Here is a 22,283-nt window from a genome sequence, read left to right as displayed (position 1 = left end):
TAAGACAAAATGACACAAATATTTTAACGTTCAATATATTAAAGGATATTTTTGAACAGTGAAGCCAGCGTTTAATTTTAAGTGTCCGCCTCCATAGAGAGACGGTGTTTAAAAGATGTTATGGAAAGAGGAACAAATTTTACTGGGAAATACTCAGGCTGATTTGAAAGTGGACTTTAAGAAGGCTACAAGAATTATATGGAAAAAGATATTAGAGTAAACAAATAAAAGAATCCAGCGAATGCCTTAATAATTAAAAGAGTTATACAAACAACAAATGAAACAGGTGACCTGGATCTCTCTCTTGGATCACAGTTTTTGTCTAGTTGTTTGCATAACTTAGTTACAGGATAGCAGCTACTTCACTTAAATTGATCTGAAAGAAGCTATATGGGAACTGGGTGGGAGACAATCAGGAAATCCATGCCTATAAACTGGAATCAGAATTCCAGAAGAAGGCAGTTGCGAAGCACTGATGTCAAGAAAACTTCATGGATGTGTCCGTCAAGCTGATCAAAAATAGATTTTGATCCAAAAGAGGTTTTATTGTGGATATTCTAGGAATACTGTATTTGCTGAAATGCAAAATATAAAAAAATCTTGTTTGGAAAATTCTTAGAGTATTCCTATTAACAGGGGTTGGCAGGAAAGAGTTGTATTCCTTTTCAAACAAGAGAATGGAATTGGCATTCTATGTCAAAATGGATAGCACTCTCTCTCTCCCTCCCTCCCTCCTTCTCTCTCTCTCTTTCCTCCCTCCCCCTTCTCCCTCTCTCTCCCTCCTTTTCTCTCTCCCTCTCTCCCTTCCTCTCTCTCTTTTCCCTCCCTCCCTCCTTTTCTGACTCTCCCTCCCTCCTTCCTTCTCTCTCTCTCTCCCCTCCCTCTCCCATTTCCCTCTCTCTCCCTTTCCTCCCTCCCTCCCTTTTCCTCCCTCCCTCCTTCTCCCATTCTCTCCTTCCCCCCCACTCTCCCTCCTCCTCTGCACCTGTTACTTGCTGCTGGTACTCCTGTACACACTTCTGCAGAACAAGGGCACAGCTCTAAATAATTATGTCAGCGGAATGACAAGTGCAGGAACAGAGATGAATAATTACAAAGCCGAGACATAATTAAGCAACTTTGACTGTCGTATTCTTGAGCTGTCATTCTGATGTGAAGCGCTGTCAGACACAGCAATGTATTTCACATCGGACAGGCCTCTCCCGCTTTGATCAAGCCTTATGCCAGAAAAATGAGCTTGTGGTACGGTCATTAAATGAAGCTCCCTTGTTTGGCACAATGCCCCTTGCCTAGCAAGGCTTCCAGGCTCTCTCTTTTATTTTTATTTTAAATCAAGCATCAGACGGATGTTCAATATTTTGACATTTCTAAATATAAACATTGCTAGGTAATGAAGTTCAACTCGTTTCACACAGCAAGAGAATGGCTGGCATTGCTAAGTTAAGCTGTTTTCTAATGAACTGGGCCATTTCTTCCACCATTATGACAATCCCATCATAAACAGACTCGGAGCCACAAAAAGATGAAATGAAACAAAGAAAAACCAAGCTGCATTCTGCTAAGAAAACATAAAAGAATTTTTAAAAAAATCTAAAGAAGGCAGGGAGTTAGGCAAAATTAAATATTTATCATTTCCTCAAATGTTTGGGTGTTTGCTCGTTACTTCTACATAAAAGTAAACATAAGCTACTTGGAGGAAAATATTCTGCCTTGTGTCTCATTCTCCGTATTGCATTTTGAGAGGCTAAGGTACTCTCTCTAGATCCCGATGTCAAGAGTGAAAGGAAAGCAGTTCTTGTGGAGAAACCCTACTCTTATGTTGGCACTTCCGCCCCCCCCTTCTTCTGAACATGTTCTTGGATGCCAATTTAGCACCATAAAATTAGACTTAAATTTAGACACGTCGTGAAAATAGACTAAAGGCAGCACGGAGTTCAAAAAAGGCACAGTTCTGTGTCAAGCCAATTAATGTTTTCAAGAATATTTCATTTTCTCTCTGATAATTATTTGTCTGCCAAACCTCACAAATTCCTCTCAACGCCCACATTTCTATACATGTAGATTTGAAATTAATACAAATCTAATGAAGGAATAATACGGGAAAACAACACCAACCAATCAATGGTTATTGGGGTTATTAGACCAGCATAAAATAATAACATTTTTTAAATCGTAAAGACATGTTCCACAGTGAAGTCGATTAAGGTGCAAAAATATGGCCAGGGAGAAACAGGTTGTACTGATAGTATTGAAATCCTACTGGCAGCACAACACATATGGGTAATTTGTATCTGAACATACTTGAGGTTGCATCAAACATTTCTACAAAGCATGATTTATTACATCAAGTGATGGTTTCTGTAGATCTTCCCAAAGTCTACTTTGCTATGAATTCTTTTATAGTCATAGCCCAGTGGTGGGATTCGGCCGGTTTGGACCGGTTCGTGCGAACTGGTAGCTCCAATGATCAATTGGCCGCACCTACCACTGCTCTATCCTGTATTTTATTTCCTGCTTTGTAGCTCACCTCAATCACATGGCGCAACTGATTTCCCCCCGTCATTGTTCTACTTACCATTGCTGACTTGGAAGGTAAGCAGCTTCTAAATGCTCCATTTTCAGCGCAGCATGAAGCGCATGCTCACTAAACCGGCAGCATCCCATCACTTCATAACCTCAAAAATGGTCCAGAAGCTGCAACTGGTAGAGAAGGACCTGCCCACTCTAAGATGAGTGACATCTTAGGATTTCTTCAAATGATATCTAAATTATGCACAATGATCAGCTTGTAGAGATAGCATCTGATCTGAAGAAATGGGAAAACCTACAACTGTCATTGATAGGTAGAATTTCAACAATCAAGATGAATATTTTACCCAGAATTTTATATTTGTTTCAAACAATACCAATTAGGCTTGGCAAAGATTATTTTGAAGAATTAAATAAAATTGTGTTGAAGTATATATGGCAAGGTAAGAAAGCGAGAATAAAATTAAAACTTTTACAAGATGCTAGAACTAGAGGAGGATTTGGCCTTCCTAATTGGGAGTTGTACTACCAAGCTGCAAATTTAATGTGGGCCAAAGAATGGATAACATTAAGAAAGACTAGATTGTTGACATTAGAAGGACATGATCTATTACTGGGCTGGCATGCTTTTCTGTGGTATAAGGGAACGAAATCGCAGGGCTATTTTAGAAGGCATTATATACGGGAGTCTTTATGGTTGAACTGGGAGAAAATTAAGAGACAATGTTATTTGAAAATCCCAGTTTGGTTATCAACTATTGAAGCTTTTTCTTATCCTATAACATATAAGAAGGAACAAACAGTTAGATATGGGGAAATATTGGATAAAAACTGAAGCGTATTCTGTTAACTCGGGCATTTATAGGATAGTAGCTACTCTAGAGTCAGATTGTCTTTCGGACTTGGACAAATTGCTTTTCTTTTAAAAGGCTAAATCTTGCTTTGAAGTTTGGGTTCTTCTTTCTAAGGATGAGTTTTTTTATGGTTTATGGTTTGAAAACCTTTTGTAAACTTTTCTGAGCCAGGATTAGCAATATGGGAATAATGATAATCATTAGAGTACTTGCAGTCATCCCAGCAACAACTTCCAGAATAGCCTATGTAGTACAGAGAAGGATTTGCATGTGTAGATTTTATGCAACAAATTCATTTTAACAGCTTCGAGCCAACTCCAGACTTTCTCGGATAAACCAACAGACGGGCAACATATAATAAAGCATAATAATAATAATTCTACTGAACACAAAGAGGCATTTGCTCATGATAGCTAAAATGCTTACAAAAGGTAATATATTGGCTAAGTCCTAGAAATTCCACAGCAAGCAATTTTAAAACAGCCTATCCAAAACATTAAACTGGAACCAAGCGCTAAAAGGATTGGAAAAATAAATACATGTTTTAGAGAAAGCTTTAGCAGATAACTAATTCAAAAATTATATTGTTTGTAATGTGGAATGATTAGAAAAAGCCCCAAGACTTCAGATTACCCAGTGAGTTTTGAAAATCTTCCTTGTGACAATGGATTGAAGGAAGAGACTATAAATTAGAAACTCCCTTAAACTCCTTGACTAAGATTCCTTTTAAAAGAGCTTATCTATCAACCAAGTTGAAAACATTCAAATGCTGTATTCAGATTTAAAATATGGTGATATTAGTACATTGGAGCTTGATATGAAAAATATAGTAGTTATAATTTGCTATCATTATCAAAAAGTAGATGGATAGTGCTATAATATCTGCATGTTGCAAGATTTAAGAATTGAGGAAGCCTTTTGCTAAAACCAATTTCACTTATGGTGAGGGTCAGAATATTTTAAGACATTAGTAAAGTGTGAGTCCCATTGTTCTGACCAAGGTTTATTGAGACACTAACAAACACACGTTAGTCCCCAAACCCTTTTTTATTTCCACGGCTGTGAATTTTAGTCATTCACAGCCCGTAATGAGTCTCAAACAGTTTGTAAACAGTCCCATGGAAGTCTGCCAAAGTCCTTCAAGATAAGTCTGATAAGCACACACCTTTATCTTCCTTGAAATGCTGCCAATGACTAAATTTCCAATTAGCTATACGAGGCCAAACAGAACACAAATTCAGTACAGAGCATTAGGTTTCAAACCAACCAGTATGAGCAAAGTTGCTTCCTGCAAAGGTTCCTGTCCCTTTGCTTCTCCTTTATGTATTATGGGAGGGCCAATCACCTCCCAGCCTTACTCCCAAGTTGCCCCTTTTGTCTCAGCTGCTCTTACATTCTGGCAGCTCTGTGCACACGCGCACTGGGAACAGGCTCCTCCTGTTCCTCTGCCTTGCTGCTGTTAGATTCTGGAGGCTCCGGAGTCAGCACACAACTCCCAGATGGTCCTGGCCCCGTCTCTGCATCAGACACAGGACTCTCGTCTGAGTCCTCCCCAGACTCCCAGACAGGACATGTTCCTCCCCAATGTCCAACTCTGCTGCCCACGGACCACAACAACCACTGGCCAATAAGAACTATTAAAATATTAATAGTTACAAAAGAAATTAGGATTAATTTTCTTCTTGCCTCTTCTTACAGGTACTCCTCAACATACAACCATGTCATCTGTTGTAACTTTGAACAGTCACTAAATGAGTTGTTTTAAATCAAGGGCTATCTATACAAGCCATAGAAGTATTTGTCCACAGTGTACAAAAGTTGAAATAAATAAAGTATTAGTGTGTATATTGGTCCACACACACACTATTAAAATCCAAGAGTGAGTAAATGAGCAGAAATCCTACTGAATAATTTTTTGCCAGTTCTTTCTCCAGCAAAGACCTCATCCTGCTCCAATCTCAAAGTTTTCCCAATCCTCAAAAGCAGGTTAAGAGGTAAGACAAAACAACACGGCAGAAAAATAAATAATAATAATAAAACCAAATGAAAATAAATCTGAGAAAATTATATTTGCTGGTTTCTGGATTTCACTTGCCAAATTGTTTATAAAGCAATATCAATGACATTTCCGATGCTTGGACAGTGAGAACTAACCTGTAAAATTAGCAATGACTTGGTGGATTAAAGGTGATCGAAACAAGGGGATAAACGCTACAAAGTCAACGCACAATGAACATTAATTTATCTACGAAGTAAATACAATAAGTGTATGTAACAAATAGATCCCCCCCCCCCCACGGACACCACAAATTCTCACTGATGGTCGGCGATTCCTTAAATGAACATAACCAAAAGAACAAAGCAGTTGAGAAAGACAAGGCTAATTTTAGCCAGCTTAATAAAACATTAACATTTATTCTTGCCATCTAGCTTTATTTTCAGCTGAGGAAAAAAAGTGAGGCAAAAAAAATAAAGTTGAAACGTGAATTCCCACGAACGCCATTTTGAGTTGCTTACCTGATTACCCAGGGGCTTCACCACTTTCATGAAGGCTCCCCTCAAAATGGCCTCTTCGCGTTCCTTGCGGCTGACTTTTCGAGAATCCAGAAACTTCAGGCTGGTTAATTTATGCAGGACAAAATGCCTAATAAAACAAATACAGGTTCCAGAGGTTAGAAAATCCATTCAACTTAAAATGCTATTTTCCAGTTAATGCATTTAAGATGAGCGTATTTTAGGAAGGGTCTCTATTTCAATATCTTTCCTTCCTTCCCTTTTCCTTCTTTCTCTTTTTTCTTTATTTCCTTCTTTCCTTCCTTCATTTCTTTTTCTTCTTTCCTTTCTTCCTTCTTTCCTCACTCCCTCCATCTCTTTCTTCCCTTCCTTCCTCTCCTTTCTTTCTCCTTCCTTTTTCTTCCTTCCTTCCTTTTCTTTTCTTTCCTTCCCTTTTCTTTCTTTCTTCCTTTCTCTTCCTTCCTTCCTTTTTTCTTCCTTCCTTGTTTCCTTCCTCCCACTCTTTCCTTCCTTCCTCCTCCCTCCCTTTCTTTCCGTTCTGCTTTGATAAGCAGCTGTTCATGGAATAAGTAATCTTATTCTTTCTTGCCACATTTTTCACAATCTGTATATGATGTATAATATTTGAAACTTCCTATAGGCTGAGTCTTTGCAAGCATGCAACCAGTTTCCTGCCTGCACAAAAGTCTTCTCCTGCATGAATACTCCTGATCCATGCACCATTTTATGTGCAGAAACTCTTCAACAATGTGGATGATTGCATGGGAACGTGTTGCCATCAGGCAAACTTTGGTGTGTCACATGGATGTAATGGAAGACTAACAGACCTTGGAAACATAAAGGGGGCAGCAAAATAGTTGAGGGAGAACCCAGGGTGATTACAGAAGGCTTTCTTGAGTCCAACAGAAGGGGGAAGCATTAAAAAGAGTCTCCCATTATCAGAGGTCACTGAATAACAAAGTAGAATAATAGAAAAACAGAGTTGGAAGAAACCTTGAAGTTCTTCTGGTCCAAGATTCCTCAAGTAGGAGACCTTATATCATGTCAAACAAAGGGTTGTTCCATCTCTTCTTAAAAAACCTCCAGTGTTGGAGTACCCACAACTTCTGGAGGCAAGTTGTTCCACGGATTGTCCTCACTGTTAGGAAATCTCTCCTTAGTTCTAGGTTGCTTCTCTCCTTGATTAGTTTTCATCCACTGCTTCCTATCCTGCCTTCAGGTACTTTGCTTGATTCCCTCTCTTCTTTGTGGCTGCTATTATTTCCCCCTAGTCCTTCTTTTCATTAGACTAGACCAGTGATGAGTGCCCAAACCAGAATGTGCAAGCATGTACATGCATGTGCGCATGCTGGAGCACTGGAAACCCGAAGACCAGCTGGCCGATGCACACATGCCTGCTTTTTACTCTTTGGGGGTGTTTTTAGGCCATTTTGGGGTGTTTATGGCTGTTTCAGTTAGTTTTTCAGGCTGTTTTGGGGGGTCAAAACATCCTGAAAATGGTCCCCTGAAATGGCCTGAAAATTGTATGAAAATGCTTGAAAAACTGCCTGAAAAAGGCCTGAAAACAGCCCCAAAACGGCTTGTTTTTCTGCTGTTTTTTTGGCACTCTGGTGCCCACGAAGACCAGCAGGCCAGTGCACCAGAAACCAGAAGACCAGCTGATGATGGTGCACATGCCCATAGAGAGGGTTCGGTGTGCCATCTCTGGCAAATGTGCCATAGGTTCACCATCACAGAACTAGACACACACAATTCCTACAACCGTTCTTTGCATGTTTTAGCCTCCAGCTATCCAGGTAGTGATATTTTATTGTCCCTTGCAATTAAGTTTCAGATGTATTTGCTCTCCCTGTACAGAAAGTGATCATTCATGTTGATCTTCTCTGCACTCTTCTCAGAGTCTCATCTGACACAACTACAAGGACATCTTGTGACTGAATCCTAGAGTGTATTGGCTGTTGACCCTGAGCAGAGCCAGAGACCAATGTGGTTGCTTGTATGCACGACTGACATTTTTAATGTCCAGAAAGTCCACCGCTTAACAATCATTTGGTTAGCAACTGTTCAAAGTTACAACGGCACTGGGGAAAAAGTGACTTATGGCCTGTCTTCTCACTTAGATCTGTTGCAGACAACTAGCATATATTTCCTATGGCTGTAGCATCCTGGGGTCATGTTATCACCATTCACAACCTTCCCAACTGTCTTCTGAGAAGCGAACTCAATGGGGGAAGCTGGATTTGTGTCGTGATGCACAACTGCAGTGAGTCAAATCACAATTGCAGTGGTCAATTAACAACCATGGCAAAAAGGTCGTAAAATCAGGTGACTTGCTTAAACCCACCTTGCTTAGGAAATTCTGATCCCAGTGATTTAAGTTGAGAACTATTTGTGTACCTTTTTCTCATTAAGTTAATTGCTCAGTAATAGCAATAGCACTTAGACTTATATACTGCTTTACAGTGCTAAGTGGTTTACAGTGTCAGCCTATGGTCCTCATTTTACCCACCTTAGAAGGATGGAAGGCTGAGTCAATAGCAATAGCACTTAGACTTATATACTTCACAGTGCTTTTAACAGCCCTCTCTAACAGTTTAAAGAGTCAGCCTCTTGCCCCCAACAATCTGGGTCCTCATTTTACCCACCTCGGAAGATGGAAGGCTGAGTCAACCTTGAGCCTGATGAGATTCGATCTGCCAAATTGCAGTCAGCCGGCAGTCAGCAGAAGTAGCCTGCAGTACTGCACTCTAACCACTGCGCCACCAAGGCTCATCCTGTTAAAATGCTGTAAATGATTGTTATATTAAGGTGGCACTAAAATGAAATACAACTACATTATTCACAAACCTGTAGATTGACTGAAGAAAGGCCATCTCAATTTCCTGAGTCCTATTCTGGATTTTAACCCAAAAGGGGGGAAAAAAACAGTGCCAAGTATAATATCTCAAAAAGCCTTAGGGCTTTATAACAAGTATCCCAAAGACTCAATTTCATCAGCTTTGCATGAACAAATAACTTTGGAATTAGGGCTACGTCTATATTTTCTTCCAAGGATGCTGGGGGCACAGCAGTGAACCATTTGTGAGTGTAATCTTGTGTGCAGCAGAGATAAAAACTTGTGTGGGCTAACTTAGGCCGAGATACTTCATTATTCTTGGTTTGTGTTTAAATGACTGCACTCATTATTTTGGGGAGTTTTCTTTAAGCAGCAGGGTAATTGCCAGCATTTCATTATTCCTTCTTTTTCAATTAGTCTTCCCCCGCCCCCCAAAATTTTCTAAGCTTCTCCATTCCTTTGCCAATAAATAACACTCTTGGGTATCAGTCCAAACATAAAATCACTTGAGCAGCTGAGGGATAAATCAATTTAAAAAATATATAGCCACAGCAACAAAACAACCAAATGTTAAACAACCCAAGGAATCTTGAGATTGGAGGGTGAACAGGAAGCAAAAAAAAACCCATTTATTACCCGATTCTCAAATTACCCCCCAAATTAATCTCAGCTAAGTTTCTTTGGGGACATCATATGCCAGATATTTATTCCCCTAACATCTCTTTGGAACGTACAAAACATTTCAATTTCAGAATAATTTCCCAAAGCAGAACAAAACATGCTGGTCATATTGTGCGCTGTGGTTTTTGGTGGTCTGACTGGACCAGGAATTGTGGTTTGGCTTTCGTTTGTAACCTTCCTGATTTTTGTAGACTTTTTCCAGCCTACCAGACACATGCCTGTGGCTACTGCATGAGATTAACAGATTAACAGAGTTGGAAGGGACCTTATAGGCCATCTAGTCCAACCCCGGGCCCAAACAGGAGATCCTACACCCTTTCTGACAGATGGCAGTCCAGTCTCTTCTTGAAAGCTGCCAGTGAAGCTCCCACAACTTCCGAAGGCAACTTATGTTCCATCTGTTGATTGTTCTCACTGTCAGAAAATCTCTCCTTATTTGCAGGTTGAATCTCTCCTTGATCAGTTTCCATCCATTATTCCTTGTCTAGCTTTCAGGTGCCTTGGAAAATAGCTTGACCCCCTCCTCTCTGTGATGGCCCCTCAAATATTGGAAGACTGCTCTCATGTCTCCCTTGGTCCTTCTTTTCATTAGACTAGCCATGCCCAGTTCCTGCAACCATTCATCCATCATATGTTTTAGCCTCCAATTATCTTGGTTGCTCTTCTCTGCCCTCTTTCTAGAGTCTTAACATCTTTTTTATAGTGGGGTGACCAAAACTGGATGTAGTATTTTAGGTGTGGTCTTACTAAGGCTTATTAAGGAGACCAACATGCAGCAGTGTTGAAAAGACAGTCACAGCTCATCATCAGAATGCTCACAAGTTCATGCTCGCCTAAAACATTTGCCTTATTTTCTCCAAAAAATAAAGCCATGGCAGAACCTTAAGAGACAAAAAAAAAATGAAGCTGAATAAGGGATCTTTAGTGTTCTCTGAGCTTTGTTGTTACCTTGCAAGTGTTTTATTACCTGAACTAGACAACATTGCCACAGAGGCAAGTTTTATTGAATGAATAAGAGTGACATGATAGCAATGTTCCAATATTTGATGGAATGCTACAACGAAGATGATTAGGGGACTGGAGCAGTGGTGGGATTCAATTTTTTTTTTTTTACTACTGGTTCTGTGGACATGGCTTGGTGGGCATGGCAGGGGAAGGATACGGTAAATCTCCATTCAGAGGTGGTATTTGCTGGTTCTCTGAACTACTCAAAATTTCTGCTACCAGTTCTCCAGGACTGGTCAGAACCTGCTGAATAGCACCATTGAACTGGAGGCTAAAACAAATGAAGAACGGTTGCTGGAATTGGGTATGTCTAGTTTGATGAAAAGAAGGACTAGGGATGACACGATAGCAATGATGATCCAATATCTCAGGGGCTGCCACAAAGAAGAGGGAGTCAAGCTGTTCTCCAAAGCACCCGAAGGCAGGACAAGAAGCAACTGATGGAAGCCAGTCAAGGAGAGAAGCAATCTGGAATTAAGGAGAAACTTCCTAACAGTGAGGAGAATTAACCAGTGGAAGAGCTTTGCTTTCAGAAGTTGTGGGTGCTCCATCACTGGAGGTTTTTAAAAAGGAAATTGGACAACATTTGGCTGAAATTGTATAAGATCTTCTGCTTGACTAGGGGCTTGGAGTAGAAGATCTACAAGATCTCTTCCAACTCTATTGTTCTGTTAAAAATCAAAGCTTAAATAAAACATTTGAAGCAAGAGAAAACATTTTAATAAGATTGGTGATATTCCTCCATGATTTAAGATTTTTCACTACTGGAGAAGTACACAGAATCATTTGTCTGAGGAATGCACTTGGTTGGGATTTCCTTTTTAGATCCTTCTTCAGTTTCCTCTAAAGTTTCCCTTAAGAAATGGAAGCTCAATGTATAGACCTACACAGGTTGTTTTATTCACAAAGAAACGGACAGAACATGCCACATTATGGCATAAATCAATGTTAAAAACAAGCAAACAAACCACGGTCCTGAAAGGTGATAACATCAACTCATCTCAAGTAGTTGCTATTTACAGCCAGGCATGGAGATATGAAACAGACTTACTGGAGACTGGGAGGGGAAATGCCAGATCCATTCCTGGCAGGAAACAGAAAGATGATTGATAATGTTCCTCACAAATGCCAAATTTATATAGACCATCATTCCAGAAATCAGCCTGATTCACAGAACTGGCTGCCTCACATATCCAGGGGTTGAAACAAAAAGGGTGATCATTTCATAGGTTCATTTTTACATGTCTGAAATCAATAAATAACAGTAGCAACTGGGCAGTAATGCTCAACACTCAAATTTTCTCAAGAAAACGCTAAGAAATAGATAGATAGATAGATAGATAGATAGATAGATAGATAGATAGATAGATAGATAGATAGATAGATAGATAGATAGATATAGATATAGATATAGATATAGATATAGATATAGATATAGATATAGATATAGATATAGATATAGATATAGATAGATATAGATAGATATAGATAGATGGATGGATGGATGGATGGAGTAGCAAGAGGGGTGTGTGTCACCCTTTAATTAATTATTTAGTCTTTTGACAAGCAGACCAAACAAAAAAGGACAATCAGTCGTACTTCATCTAAGTATGGGGTGATTGTAAAAAGTCATCATGAAATACTACATGCTCCTTAGACCTATGCTAAGATCCATCAGCAACCTGATCACAACATTTCAGCCATGCCACTTCCACACTGGAATAACAGTCCCATTAAAAACAGGAGGGAGGCACTCTTTTTAAAGTGTAACGTGTCCATTGTTGAGCATTGTTTGAGATCTTGGGGGTGGGGGATATTGAAATATGCTCTCACACATCTTTTTAATTTCTCCAAATGGCCTTTCAGCTGCTTGTGGGCCTCTGATGTCCCTTATCTTTCGGGGGAAGACAATGCCGTCCCTTGTGTGGCTGGCCAAAAAGACTCAGTGTACAAGGGCTCCTTTCAAATCCATGAACAGAAGGAAACGATATGTCAAGAGCAAAGCTTGGGAGGACTACAAACACTACCACCACCCCATCAATGGAAGGTGAAAAAAGATTAATATTCAGGTGCAGAAAACATCCAGGATTATCAAATCAGCGAAGGCTGGATAAGATCATGAAAGGTGATGTCTCTCTCAAGAAAACGGGCTGTCACGAAACCCGTGACAGATTCCGGCAGCCTCGTGTCATCTCTTCGCCAACTTTGGGCTGAAGACTCACATTTTAACCTTTTGTGGCTCCATCAAAGAAGAGGTATCTTTTGCAGCAGAACTATTAAGTTTGGAAAGGCTTTCCACGGTTGAGAACGTCTACAATTCTGTCCCCCTGAAACAAAGAGAACAAGTGGCCCTCACATCCCGGGAAACAGGAGTGAGGCATTGAATGGCAAACAGATGATGGACAGGAAAGCGTCCCCAGTCATCTTGGCAAGGCAGATGTTACACAAGAGAGGACAATGAAGTACGAAAGGCAATTAGCAGCAGACATTAAAAGCTGCCTTGTCATCGGTGCTGATGCCTCCTGTATCATGATGTCATTATCAGGAACAGAGAAACAACTACCATCTCCAACTCCTTTTCCTTTCTTCTAGGCACTTGAATCCCCTCTGCCCAGAAGAGAGGATCAGGGACCATCTCTTTCCGTTTAGTAATGTTCATTGAATAGAATAGAATAACAGAGTTGGAAGGGACTTTGGAGGTCTTCTAGTCCAACCCCCTGCCTAGGCAGGAAACCCTATACCACTTCAGACAAATGGTTATCCAACATCTTTTCAAAAACTTCCAGTGTTGGAGCATTTACAACTTCTGGAGGCAAGTTGTTCCACTGATTAATTGTTCTCACTGTCAGGAAATTCCTCCTTAGTTCTAAGTTGCTTCTCTCCTTGATTAGTTTCCATCTGTTGCTTCTTGTCCTGCCTTCTGGTGCTTTGGAGAATAGCATGACTCCCTCTTCTTTAGGGACAGCCCCTGAGATATTGGAAGACTGCTCTCATGTCACCCCTGGTCCTTCTTTTCATCAGACTAGACATACCTAGTTCCTTCAACCGTTCTTCATATGCTTTAGCCTCCAGCTCTCTAATCATCTTTGTTGCTCTTCTCTGCACTCTTTCTAGAGTCTCAGCATCTTTTTTTACATCATGGTGACCAAAACTGGATGCAGTATTCCAAGTGTGGCCTTACCAAGACATTATAAAGTGGTATTAACACTTCACGTGATCTTGATTCCATCCCTCTGCTTATGCAGCCTAGAACTATGTTGGCTTTTTTGGCAGCTGCTGCACACGGGGTGACCCCCTCTGAATCAAGACAACATGGAGAGGTATCACACCTACCACTCCAAATCAAAAAGTCAGGGGAAAAAAAAGCCCAAAGTAATTTCAGGTTCATTTCCCAGGGATTCAAAAGTGGTGGAAGAACGAGTGCAAACGCTTTCAATCAATCAATCAGAATAGAGCTGGAAGGGACCTTGGAGGTCTTCTAATCCAATCCTCTGCTCAAGCAGGAGACTCTATACCAGGGGTCTCCAACCTTGGCAACTTTAAGCCTGGAGGACTTCAACTCCCAGAATTCCCCAGCCAGCTTTGCTTATGCAGCCTAGAACTATGTTGGCTTTTTTGGCAGCTGCTGCTCTATACCATTTCAGACAGGTGACTGCCCAGTCTTTTCTTAAAAACCTCCAGGGATGAAGCACCCACAATTTCTGAAGGCAAGCTGTTCCACTGGTTAATTGTCCTCACTGTTAGGTAATGTCTCCTTAATTCCAGGTTGCTTCTCTCTTTGATTAATTTTCATCCATTCTCTCTTGTTTTGCCTTCTGGTGCTTTGGAAGATAAATTGACTTCCTCCTCTTTGTAGCAGTCCTTCACCTAGTCCTTCTTTTCTCTAAACTGGCCATACCCAATTCCTGCAACCTTTCTCAAGAGAGAGAAAGAGTGGAAAGAGAAAGAGAGAAAGGAAAGAGAAAGGAAGAAAAGAGGAAGGGGCGGGGGAAGCAGATAAGAAATTGGAGAAAATCAAACTAACAGCAAACAACAAATGAATGCTGTAATGATCAGCTGTGCTGTAAATGCATCATGAACACATAAATTTAGATTTATGGAGCAGGGAATGAAAACAACAACAGCCATCTTCTCCCTCATTTCTCCTTTCTCACATGAACTATGTATGGAGACAGGTCTGACCAGGATCAAATCACAACCTCCATACTTAAGTCAATATAGGAGAAGGTTGGAGAAATGGTCAATAGGATATGTAAACATGACACTTTCCTACTATTTCTGAAGTCAGGAAGGTTGATTCTAAATCAACTCTACAAATGCATTTTTCACATAGAATCAGTCCCAGATTTTATGTGGAAGATTAGGTCCAAATGTATGATATAAATTTACAAATCATTCTGTTCACACACATGTACTTAATCTATGAATACAATTTTCTCGTTCTTCTACTGTAAAATGGAGCATTGGTATTAAGTAAAATAAACAGTGTTTCTCCATTTGAAGATAAAATTGTAGTCTAAACACAACCCTAATTCCTATGAAAATGATGGGAAAGGGCTAAAACCTCAAGAACACCCAAGAACAATGTACAATTCAAACCCTTGTAAAATTTATCCAGAGTTATTTGTCACTCCAGACCTCTTTACCGTGAGTGCATAAAACACTCCAGTTAACAATGGAAAAAAGGTTAACTCCCCAAGATAACCTACCCCTCCCGAGGGTTAAACCCAATGATAAGCCTCTGTCAGCTGCCAACAAGCTATTGAGGATACCAATCCATTGTTTTGAAGACAAAGTATAACACAAGGACACTAAACTTATTCAAACTGTCAACAAACACGATCTGGAATGTGGCTTTCAGGTAAGTAATTTGGGGTGCTTTAAGACTATTATCAAATGGCTGTGCTCTCAGAAGTAGACAGCTGCTAATAACAAGGGAGTGAAGCTATCATAAAACATTTTATGGCAGGCACCGGGATCTATAAATTGCATGACATACTGCAATGGCTTTCAACTTAGAAAATTGCTAGTTAAGGGACCGCTGCTTAATGAAAAAGTACCCATCTCAGTTTTACATTTGATGTATAGAACATTTAATGTCAGCTCTGGATTCCCTTCAGCGTTCCTGAAGACTAAGAAACCTACCAACACCTCTCTTCTTCTTCTTTTTTTTTTCCTTCTTTTTTCCCTTTGCACAGATTTGTCAAAGAAGGCTATTATCTGCCCTGGTGAGAGAAAGCAGTGTGTTCTGGAGAGAGGAAAAAAACAGATATCCCAAGCAAGTCTTTCAAGGCCAATTTATCTCTGCCTGAGAAACCTCTCTCCTAGACTATAATGTCCTTAGAAAATTGGCAATGCATAAAGCTCAGTCAATTCAGGAAGTTTCATTTCACAGGGGGTCACAGGAAGGAGGTTAAATGTTACTAACAGACATTTATCCTTTTGGGCACAGAGCGAGGGGCTCAGTGAGTTGCTCCAGTTAAAGCTTTCCATGGTTAAAACTCTACAAAATGGCTTCCATTCCTGGAGATGTCTAACCTGCTTTGGGGTCTTGCTGCCTATAGGCATCTCTGAACACCTGCACAAAATATACGGGAGGATGCTGTCACGTATAGATGTCAGAATGCCAAACAATTTAATTGTGGAAGCCTCCCACCACTGAAAAAAAAAGATATGCCTTCTTTGAGACCTATTTGAAGAGGAGGTGAAGACTGTGCTGGGAAGTCTTTTTGCATGATTATGTTTTGTGGTACCAAATAACACCCATTTCTGGAATAGCGGGCTCTGCTGCCCCTCATCTAGTCCAGGGGTCACCAACCTTTTGGATCTCAGGGAACACCAAACTCATAATTTTAAATCCCATGGACCACTAATATGGATTTTGACTGATGGTGGCTTGCTGACATTGGTGGGAAAGTCGGTCCCATATTCCAGAGCTGCAGTAGTCACAGGACTGGCTCTTTGGTCATCCTGGAGCAGCTGCTCCTCCAGTCCATGGCAGGCCGGTGCACCCGGGTGGAGGAGGAGCTGCTCCAGGATGACCAAAGGGCCAGTCCTGTGACTACTGCAGCTCTGGAATATGGGACCGACTTTCCCACCAACCTCAGCAAGCCACCTCGAGGCAGATTTCCTTCCCCCGCCAATGGTCTTACCTTCCAGTTCCAGCTTGCGTGGCTGTACTCAAAGTAAGGTTTGCGCTTGGCTGAAGGGTGAGGACCAGTAGGTGGGTGGGCCATGTGGGTGGGGCAGCCTTGCGTTCCCATGCCGCCTGGATTAATTGCTTTGGGGGGGTGCTTTTTTTGGGGGGGGGGGACATTTCTCTGCAGACCACCAAAATTTTCTTGCGGACTAACAGTTAGCAACCTCTGATCTAGTCCTACCTTAGGCACAAAGCTAGATGAGTGACCTTGGGCCAGCCCTTCTCTCTCAGCCCTAGAAAGAAAACATTGGAAAATTGCTTCCAAAATTTTTGCCCACAAAAAAAACCCTGTCACAGTCTTCAGTTTTTGCAAATGGAGAGAGGGAGGAAGAACAGAAAAATATCCTTATGTTTTTATGGATGGAAAACATTTGCTACGGGATTAAAAAGATATGGTTTGATATTTGTCTGCCTCTCAGTCATATAGATATTGAATGTTAGACCTATTTTATTTATTTAATCTTTATTCATTACTTTTTATATGTTGCTTATTAAATACTAGCTGCTAGTCACGGTGCCTTGACAAATTTGATCGCGTTTGTATGATCTTATACATTTCGCTTAACACTTGTTTTAGTTTGCAAGGAAAACAAGAAATTCTAAAACATTGAAAAAGCAGAAAGCAATAGAGACATTAACTTCAGTTTTTCCACAGAATCTGATACGGTACAAATTGCAATCAAATTAATTTAAAATAACCTGGAAAAGTTTAGGCCAAGAGAAACAATATTCCCCTCCATGGCTAGAGTTTTCCAAGTTTTCACATAATGACCCGCAATCAATAATACACTAAGACTATGCTGACCCTCTTTTTTCTTTTCAACAATCAACATTTTGCTAACAAATGCAACAACAGACATGTTTGTTTTGATGTATGGCTGTGTGACATATTATAAATATTACATCACATAACTGCAGAAAATGTCACTCAATGAGGGTTGTTGGTTTTATTTTTCCTAGACAGCATTAAATGAAGCATGGAGCCTTGCCTCTGAACAGCTCTTTTAAGGAGCTCCTTTTGCTTAAATGATTAATAGGCTATGCATTGTCAGAAAAATGTCCTTAAAATGAAAAACAGTAAACTACAAAGATATCATTCATTTCTAAGGAATTCTGCGGTGAAAATATCTCATAAATTACAGCACAATTTTGGATCCTGGTGTTTACAGTTCCAGGTTAAGGTGACAGGAAGATATTTAGGCCAAAGGCAGAACTTGGCATGTGCAAATGCAAACAAATCTCTAGGCTATAGTTTTAAATTTATTTATTTTTTAAAAATAAATAAATAATCTGAAACCCTGAACGTGGAATAGTCATTACAACTCATGGGCTGAGCATAAATGAAACAACAGTATTTCCCTTTCCAGATTTGAACTATATCACTTGTTGAAGACATTATTGTACGGATCATATATCTTATACTATGAAATAATATAATTATCTTTTTGCATGCAGCTTCTCAGAATATATGTGTGATATGCCAGTAGTAGCATTTATTTCCCTTATGCTAGTAAGATAACACAGATGGGCAGTGATCCAAAATCTTGTTTCAAAGGCCAATTCAGCAAACAGATTCAGAATAACACAGTTGGAAGGGACCTTGGAGATCTTCTAGTCCAGCCCCCTGCACAAGCAGGAGACCCCATACCATTCTGGGCAAATATCTTCTTCAATCTCTTCTTAAAAAGCTCCAGTGATGGAACACCCACAATAGAATAGAATAGAACTCTTTATTGGCCAAGTGGGATTGGACACACAAGGAATTTGTCTTGGTTCAAATGCTTTCAGTATACATAAAAAGAAAAGATACATTCGTCAAGAGTCAAGAATCTTCAGGTACCACACTTAATGATAGTCACAGGGTACACAACTTTTGAAGACAAGCAGTTCCACTCAGTGGTGAAATTCTACCGGTTCGGCCTGGTTCTGCAGAGCCGGTAGCAGCGATGAGCAGCAGAGACCGAACTGGTTCTCTCTGCCACTCTGCTGTTGGGCCCACCCGCCCACCTGGGCTCCCATACTCACCTTTATCCTCTGCTGAAGTGACCGGGATCGTAAAGGCTTGCAGGAGGCGAGTTAGAATGCCTCTGTGCCTGCGCAAAGGGCACGTTTGGCATGCACGTGCATGCAAAGTGTGTGCACGTATGCAAAGTGCGTCCACCAAGCCACGCCCACCGAACCGGTGGTAAAAATATTTGAATCCCACCACTGGTCCCACTGATTAATTGTTCTCACCATCAGGAAATTACTTCTTAGTTCTAGGTTGCTTCTCTCCTTGATCAGTTTCCATCCATCGCTTCTTGTCTTGCATTCAGATGCTTTGGAGAATAGCTTGACCCGCTCCTCTACGTGGCAGCCCCTCAAATATTGGAACATTGCTATTATGTTTCCCCTAGTCCTTCTCTTCATTAGACTAGGCATACCCAAATGACCTATGACCACTTTTCACACTTATGACCAATGCAGCATGGGCACATGATTGACATTCAGATGCTTGACAACTGACTCACATTGATGACGGTTACAATGTCCCAGAGACATGTGATTCCCCTTTACCGACCTTCTGACAGGCAAAATCAGATTCACTTAGCAAACATGTGACTAATTTAAGCACTGCGGTGATTCACTTAACAAATGAGCTGAGAAAAGTAGCAAAATAAACGAATTTCTCACATAGCAACATAAATGTAGGGCTCAACTGTAGTCATAAGTTGAGGGCTACCTGTATAGGAAATTAGCTGGATTTTTTATTTTTATTTTTTTGGTCTTAGTTATCATTAAGTCACCAAATGTGATGGGCGGAGGGGGGAATGATGGATAGGGAACATAGAGAAAGAGATGGTAGTGAAGGATGTGGATTTTCTGCATTTCAAACACAGGGATTCAACCTGGGTCTTCTTGAGTTCCACCTATAAACCTTCTATAACAGTGGTCCCCAACCACAGGGCCCTGGACCGGTACCGGTCTGTGGATCATTTTGTACCAGGCCGCCGGTTTGCTTGGGCGCCGCCATCTTGTTTCGACGGCGCTTGAGAAAGTGCTTCCGGGTGAGCTTGTCGGTCGTCGGTTGGATGGAAAGCGGCGTTTGGGTGCTGAAGGAATCCTCGCGCCTTAGTTTCATCGAAGGGGGGGGCGGCTTCGAACGAACAGCCGTCCCGATGGCGGTGGAGTCTCGTGTTGCTCAGGAGGAGATTAAGAAAGAGCCCAAAAAGCCCATCGACTGTGAGAAGGTGCAAAGGAGAAGTTGAAGGTGGCGGGGAGAAGTGGGGGACGGCTGGCTGGCCGGTCGCTCAGCTCGCCTTGCCTTGGTCGTGCGTGCTGATGCCGGTACCGGTCCGTGGATCATTTTGTGATGCCGGTACCAGGCCGTGGTACAAAAAAGGTTGGGGGCCATTGTTCTATAATATTCTTAGCAACCTAGAATGAGGGAGAAATTTCCTGACAGTGAGAACAATTGAGATGTCAAGTAGGAATGAAAAGATGGAAGAGGAAGAGCCCAATGTGAATTTGAAAGGAGGGCCTTATGTCTAGAACTCTTTTCCCACCCCAGAAACACTGATGGGAACTCACCCTGGGTGGAAGAGAACCTCTATAGCACCATGGATCCCATTCCTAACCACCTGAGCAGGGTCAGAAGAATGCTATGACTGATTGATATAGAACAAGGGTGTCAAACTCAAGGCCCGCAAGCCCAGATCCGGCCCATGGGGCGCTTAAATCTGATCCCCGGGGCCATCCTGGAAACAGCAAAGGATTGGCTCGCGGTGCCTCTGCCAGAGAAAATGGGACTCAGGAGGGCTGCACGCACCTTTTTTCCCAGGCTCCGTTTTCACTAGTGGAAGGCTATTGAAACAAACTAAAAACAAAACAAAAGGAGAAATGTTTCCCCTTTTGCATCTGAGCATCCAAAAAGAAACAGGGAAGGAGGAAAGAGAAAGAAGAGAAGATGGGAAGAGAGCAAGGAAGGAAAAAGAAGGAAAGAGGAGAAGGGAGAAGAAATGAAAAGGAAGAGGGAAGAGAGAAGGAGAAGGAAGGAAGGAAGGAAGGAAGGAAGGAAGGAAGGAAGGAAGGAAGGAAGGAAGGAAGGAAGGAAGGAAGGAAGGAAGGAAGGAAGGAAGGAAGGAAGATTATAATGAGAGGGAGGGAGAGTCTGAGGGAAGTCCGTCCTTAGTATTTGGCCACAAAAGTTGCCCCTGACACGAGTGCCACCGAGCTGTCCGTACCCACCCCAGCCCCCCAACATCAAACCCCATCCTGATGTGGCCCTCAATGAAATCAAGTTTGACACCCCTGATATAGAAGGTTAGACCAAGAGAGTTTCCATCCTGTCCCCAACAGAGATTATTTGCAAGCCCAACCAATGCCATTTTAGCACTATTCCCAAATCTGACCCCGTGTTGAAATCTTCTTCCTTTGGGAGCCCAACAGCATCTCAACAACCTTATGCCAAAAAATAACCAAATTTGAAAACTGGACAATAATTGCCACTGCCATTGGGTCCAAGCGTGGTTTCTTGAAGATAGTTTAAGACCGCAAGGGGGAACCATTGAAGTCCTTCTTATAGCTCTGGTTTTGGTAGACTAGAAAGCATGCTGCTAAAATTTAAAAACATGCGAGAATTGGAAACTGGGCTATTCACTAAAGAATAATTTAATATTTCAGGCAAGAAAATAGGCTTAGCCTTGACCAGAAATGGTATTCAACAGGTTGTGACCTGTTCTGGAGAACCGGTAGTGGAAATTTTGAGTCGTTCAGAGAACTGGCAAATACCACCTCTGACTGGCCCCGCCCCCATCTATTTGCTGCCCCCTGAGTCCCAGCTGATCAGCTGGGTCTCCTTTGGTTGCCCTGCACAGGAGAATGGAACTGGAAAGCAGGTTAGATGGGTGGGGAGGGAGGGAATGGAGATTTTGTAGTAATCTTCCCCCAGGAGCGGGGAGGGAATGGAGATTTTACAGTATCCTTCCCCTGCCATGCCCACCAAGCCACGTCCACAGAACCAGTAGTAAAAATTTTTGAATCCCTTTAAAAAGCTAAAACTGTGATGGAAAAATAGGAAGTAAGTAACTTCTACAATACAGCCTTCCCCCACAGGCACAACGAAACACGCAAATTCAACAGGTATAACATTCCAAACTGTTTGCCCTGATATTGCGATTATTCCTAAAAGAGCTCTCATACACCTATATATACGTAGACTATATCACCTTAAGACAAGTGAAGATGTACAAATTATGCACAGCATGTATGGTTTGCAGTAATAATTTTTGTCTTTCCAGCGCTCTGATGATTCGTTAACACTGGCAGCCAATTATACCAGACAGGGCTGGAGAGAAACATAGCTAGGTTGGCTTAATAATTATTAAGATGGGAAGAGGACTTTCGAAACAATTCATTCCAAAAAAATTTGGGAGCTCTGTTACATATTCTAGGCCCCTTTTTTTTCATATGTTTGTTTCCTTGAATGCTAATAAGAAATCATGCACGCATCTATTTTGCTGTCAATCTGATGTAGTCTCCCCCCCTCCTTTTTTTTTTTAAAGAAAGGGCTGGGACCTGAAAGCATAATTGGTGATGCTTGGTGCTGCCTGTGTGATAATTTATGGAAATGCATGAGGCTGTTGGGGGTTTGGGTGGCGCTGCTGTTTCCAAGAGAATTTTGCTG

General features: G+C 41.3%; 1 protein-coding gene across 3 annotated transcripts in view; it reads right to left on the bottom strand.

The window, feature by feature from the left end:
* The window catches only part of LRMDA (leucine rich melanocyte differentiation associated), an 853,545-nt gene that overhangs the window by 333,101 nt on the left and 498,161 nt on the right, over window positions 1-22,283 (bottom strand). For all 3 annotated transcript variants that reach the window (XM_087963895.1, XM_087963896.1, XM_087963897.1), the window contains one exon: window positions 5,901-6,027. In XM_087963895.1, coding sequence (XP_087820021.1) covers window positions 5,901-6,027 — 127 coding nt within the window. The remainder of the gene's footprint in view (window positions 1-5,900; window positions 6,028-22,283) is intronic.

Source organism: Notechis scutatus, chromosome 4, assembly GCF_049901735.1.
Source record: "Notechis scutatus isolate UNSWTSFEM ecotype Mainland chromosome 4, rNotScu1.2, whole genome shotgun sequence".
NCBI lineage: Eukaryota > Metazoa > Chordata > Lepidosauria > Squamata > Elapidae > Notechis > Notechis scutatus.
Note: the sequence above shows the minus strand (reverse complement) of the source record. Positions and strands in the feature narration are given on the sequence as shown.